This window comes from Geospiza fortis, unplaced genomic scaffold (genome assembly GCF_000277835.1).
Source record: "Geospiza fortis unplaced genomic scaffold, GeoFor_1.0 scaffold468, whole genome shotgun sequence".
Classification (NCBI taxonomy): Eukaryota; Metazoa; Chordata; class Aves; order Passeriformes; family Thraupidae; genus Geospiza; species Geospiza fortis.
The window spans coordinates 751906-756831 of NW_005054502.1; the positions used below are offsets into that span (position 1 = coordinate 751906).

The following is a 4926-nucleotide window of genomic DNA, read 5'->3' on the forward strand; positions in this document are numbered from 1 at the left end:
TGCATGTAAGCCCACTGCATTTCCCCAGCTGTTTTTTCCAAAAGTGCAAGAAATAGTGTTTTTATTAATTCCCATGGCATGAAAAGGACCCACTCAACTGCAGTCTGTGTTCTGGATGCAATGGATTATTTCCCACAGAATATTCCCAAGAGATTTGCCAGGTCAAACTGGGACCTCTCCCAGAGAAGGAATTCCACCATGTCTTTTGGCATCTGTTTCTCTGGGCTAATAAAAGGGTGCATTAGGAGAGTTTTCCCATCAGCTGTTTGTCTGCTTCCCCTCACTCCAGTGCATGAATCTGCTCTGCCCTCCTGAAACTGCTTGTTGATCCAGCTGTCCCAGGCTGCCTTGGCTGGGAAACCCTTCTGACATTTCCCTCACCATTTTGCAGATGCTTTTTATCGAGGGGACAAGCTGGTCAACTTGAAGCAGATTGCAGATGAAGCCATCCGGAAATGTATAGACAAGTAAGTTTGGATTCCCTTCTAGAAAAGGGCATTGCTGCCAGAATCTGCTCCTGCACAAGTAGAAGTTGTCATAGGTGGGCAGATTCTGCAGCAGGTCTGACACAAACAGTCATCAGATGTTACAGAAAGGGAAATAATCCTGCTGACATGACTTTGCCAAGCTTACAGACACAGCATCTGTGTAGCTTGTGTGAGACTGAACGTGGGTTTGTGTGTTAGATCAAACATGGAAATTCAGGGCAGATAGTCTGCACATTACAAATTCAAACTCTTTAAGAAAACATAAGTCTTTATGTCTGTAAAAATAGGTACCTGGGAGGATAGAATTGATCCTGAAGCTGGGAATTAACTGATGGAGACTGTGTTGATACCCTGAACAGGGCTGAAGGGAAATAAGATCATTCTGTCAGTGTTCTGTAGGCTGTCTTTTCCCTCAGAAGGGGGCAAACACCTACACCTTTCCTTGATGTGTAATCGGGCTTTGGAAGCTTTTTCTCCCTGTGAGGCAGTCAGTCATGCCTAGGGCTTGGAGCAGCCACTAACATCTCCTGGTAGAAGGGCTTGTTCCTGGTCACAGGCAGGCAAATTTGGGATTTGTAAGGAATCTCCACAGCAGTGTCCTGGGAGAGAGACTTGTGGGACCCCCAGGAATCACCTGGTAAATCCCCAGTAAGCTGTGCACAGACTGTTCCTGCTCTCTGAGCTGGTCCTGTGGCTGGTGTCATTGGAAATTCATGGTGCACCATGGAGTTTGCATGGCAGCAAATGCTCCAGCCCAACAAACGGAGCTCCAGGCCCCTGCCCTGCCTCCAGTGCTGCCTGTGAATCCCAGGAAAGGCTGGCTCAGCCCCTGAGCAGCCCAGAGTGACAGCTCCTTCCTTTTACAGGGGATCCTCTTTGAAAAAGTGCATCGTGGTGAAGCACCTGGGCAGGGAAGAGGTAGCAGTGGACGGGACCTGCAGCAAGTCTCCTCCTCTGAAAAGGCTGTGCCAGGAAGTGCAGGTGTGTTCCTGGTGGCATGAGAGGGGGGTTTGATTACCACAGGCCAGAGACCAGCAAATTGATTGGTGCAAAACCACCTCAGTGATTCCTTGGACACTCCTGTTCCTGTTTTCACCCCTCCTTGCTGACGTTGCTGTGTGAGTGGTTGAAAAATGGTTCCTTTTCCTTACCAAGATCCTCTCCCTCCTGCTTCCTTTAACACCCTCACAAGCTGCCAGCCCACAGAACCCCTGGGTACATCTTCCAAAGCCACTAGGGACAAGATGGCCATTTTCCTCTGCCCAGTACAAGGTTTTTCCTTCCTAACCCTTTGTCTCTCTCCCCTTGTGTGCAGAGATGGATGCTGTGCTGCACTGTAGCTGTGACAGTGGCAGCAGGAGAGGACACCCAGGAGATTTGTGCTCATGGTGTGAGCTCAGGGCAGCAATCCTCTGCTGAGAGCAGTGCAGGGGCTGTGCAGCTGCCACAGGGACTCTGTCAGCTCTCAGGATGGGGCTTTCATTTGCAACTAGAGATGAAAGGATGTGGGCCAGAGGCATGTGATGAGACAGAGGTGGAAAGAGGGGGTGTTGTGGAGCTGTGGCTGCCTGCTGAGCTCCTGAGCAGCCCTGCTGTGCCCAGCCCTTACCTGCTCCAGAGGTTACTTTCAGCTACCCCACAGCTCCAAATCTTGCCACTTTGTCTTCTGTCCCTCTGTGTTGGGTGATTATTTGCAGTGAGTTATCCCCAGGCTGCTACTGGCTCAGAAATGGGTTGTGTTTGGGGAGTATTTGAGCTTTAGACTCTGCTTTCAGGAGGAGTGGTCTGTGCACATCCCTGGAATAAGAAGTCCAGCAGATTCTCTACCTTTGAGTTATTTTCCCTTGTTCAGCTGTGTTAATTTTATTGGGGTGTTGCTCGTTGTTTGACAACCTGGCCATGTTCCTTGGCCTGCTCTGTCCTTTCTCTTGTGAGAGCAGGGTAGGTGCAATGAATGGGAAAACTGGAGCAGACCAGCCTTTCTGTGTGAGGTTTCCCTGGCAGGGTGATTGCAGGGCAGCCTGTCCCTGTGCTGGTTCCAGTAGGTGAGGTGAGGTTTTTGTGCAGAATGTCCTGCACAAAGGCTGGAGGGTGTCTCTTACCCTTTGGCTCTCTACTCATTTCCATATTTTATTAAGGATTCTTTCCCTTGTGGATGCATTGTTACTGTGCCATCGGCTTGTGTGAGGCTATTGGATGGTCTGTGGGCTGTGTGCTGGCCCTGTGCCTCTGTTCCCAGCCAGCCATGTGCAGGGGGTGGCCTTGGGGACCTGCCCTGGGGGCAGCTGGTACCCTGGGAAGGTGATGGAAATGGGCAGGCTTCTGCTCAGAGGGCATCTCCTGGCCTGCCCTGGATCTGAGCATTTTCCAGCCTGCCAGGCGGTGATTTTCCAGCCTTTCCAGGCCTGTGGGCTTCCAGCTCCCTGCCTGCAAAGCCCGGTGTGGATCCTCCCCCTTCCCAGATTTCACACCCTCTTTGTGGATTTTTAACAGGAAAAAAAGACTGAAAGCTCACAGAGACTCCATCCCAAGGTATTTACACACAGCACTGCCTTCCTCTTTTTGGCACCTCCCTTCTGCTTCCCATGCAGCTCCCTACCTCCCTTAACTGCTCTGGCTGCCCAGCCACACGTGCCCTCCTAACCGTGGTGCCAGCAGCTGCATGTCAGTGACAGAGCCCACCCAGCTTGGCAGAGCTGCCCAGGGCCTGGGGGTGAGTGCAGTGCCACCAGTGCTTCCAGAAACACCCACATGGGTGACCCCTGGGAGTGCAGAGCCACTGGGATGTCAGCATCCAGGCCAGGGTTTGGCTCTCTGCCTTTCAGAAGCAGCTCTCACAATGCTCTTCCCTTTGTGAGGAGGCTGGCAGGGGGCACCTGCAGCAAACCTGGATCTCCAGAGCCAGCATCTGATCTCCTGCCTCATCCAAGGAGCTGTGGCTGTGACCCCCAGAGCAGGCAGGCAGAGACACACAGTGCCATGGGTGTGACCTCCTCCCTGGGCACTGGAGGCTGGCTGCTAAATCAGAGAAAACTGCTGGATAGTCTTGGGCTTGTTTACCTGGTGCCTTGCTGGGAGCTTGCTGGTGGGACAGAATTGTGGAAACTGCTTTACCAGGTGAAACCAGGAACCTGAGGGTCCATGAGAGCTTTCCAAGTGGGCTCAGTTGTGCCAAACTGTCAAGCAGCTGGTGTCCCTGCCCACGTGTGTGGGAGCTATGGGGTCCCAGTGCCTCCAGATGTCTCGTGAACATCTTTAGGGCTGCAGAGAGTCACCATGGGGCTGCTCTCTGTGCACCCCAGCTGAGGGAGCTGTGGTGAACCTGGCTTTGTGAGGAGGAAATGTGCAGGGCTCTGGGTCAGATCCTGCCCTCACAGAGATGAGAGAAGCGAAGGTCTGCGCTGAGGCTGGGGCTTGTTCCCTGCCCAGCTTCCCCCAGGCTTCTCTGAGGAAAGGTGAGAAGGTCGGAGGAAGTTGTCTTGTCCTGAGCTGTGCCACCACCCCGGAGAGGTGGGGAGCCAGAACAACCCTCAGGGTGACCTCTGCCCGTCAGCCACAGGCTTGGTGGCTCTGTCACAGCTCTGGCACTTCCAGTCAGCCAGTGCTGGATGGCTCTGCATTGGTGCAGTCACTTCTTAGCTGGGTAGTTATTACCTAAAAACCCAGAGAACAGATATTTTTGGGGGCCTGCAGGGCCAAGCAGTGTGAGCCCACAGTGCTGCTGTTCAGCTCAGGCCATGCTGCCATCGGGGTCCCCACAAGGTGTGTGGGACAGGTGGCTGTGGGACAGGTGGCTGTGCTTGCTGCTTGGCTGTAGGGCTGCAGCTCAGGGCAGCCCCACAGGGCAGGAGGAGCCTGGCAGTGGGAACAGCCCAGAGCAGCTGCTGCCAGCCTCTCCTGGCTCCTGCTGCCACCCACGGGGATTCATCACCATCACCTGGACACTGCTTCAGACACGGCCTTGCAGCCAGACTGTGTTTGAAGGTTTTCCTTGTGGCTGTGGGCTGTCAAAAGGAGCTTTGGGAGTGGGAGCTGCAGCTCTGGTGCATGGTTTGCAGCAGGCTGTGCTGTGAACATCCCCCTCAATGGCCTGTGATGGGGGCAAGGTTTGCGCTGTGCTCTTAATCCCTCCTCTCTTGGTTTTGGACAAGCCTGTTCCCAATCTTGTGTTTTCCTCAGACCCCCTGGAACCCAGCCATGGACACGTGGTGGCATGAGCTGATGTGTGGTGCCAGCACAGAGTGTGAGCCCGAGTGGTGCGACGCCGAGGACGAGCTCTTCATCCTCTACACGAGCGGCTCCACTGGAAAACCCAAGGTGTGCATGGGGCAGGCTGAGCCCTGGGGACCCCTCAGCTGGGAGAACTGGTGAGGGGGGACCTGGGAGACCCCAGCAGGAAGAGGAGCCACACAGGTCTTAAAAAGGGGCTGTGCTGGTC

At 54.1% G+C, this 4926-nt stretch overlaps 1 protein-coding gene across 1 annotated transcript in view; it reads left to right on the plus strand.

Annotated features, from left to right (window-relative positions):
* Nucleotides 1–4926, plus strand: part of ACSS2 (acyl-CoA synthetase short chain family member 2) — a 29570-nt gene that overhangs the window by 17040 nt on the left and 7604 nt on the right. The window contains exons 5-7 of the mRNA XM_014310233.2: nucleotides 392–467; nucleotides 1355–1469; nucleotides 4668–4805. Of these exons, the coding sequence (XP_014165708.1) occupies nucleotides 392–467; nucleotides 1355–1469; nucleotides 4668–4805 (329 nt within the window). The remainder of the gene's footprint in view (nucleotides 1–391; nucleotides 468–1354; nucleotides 1470–4667; nucleotides 4806–4926) is intronic.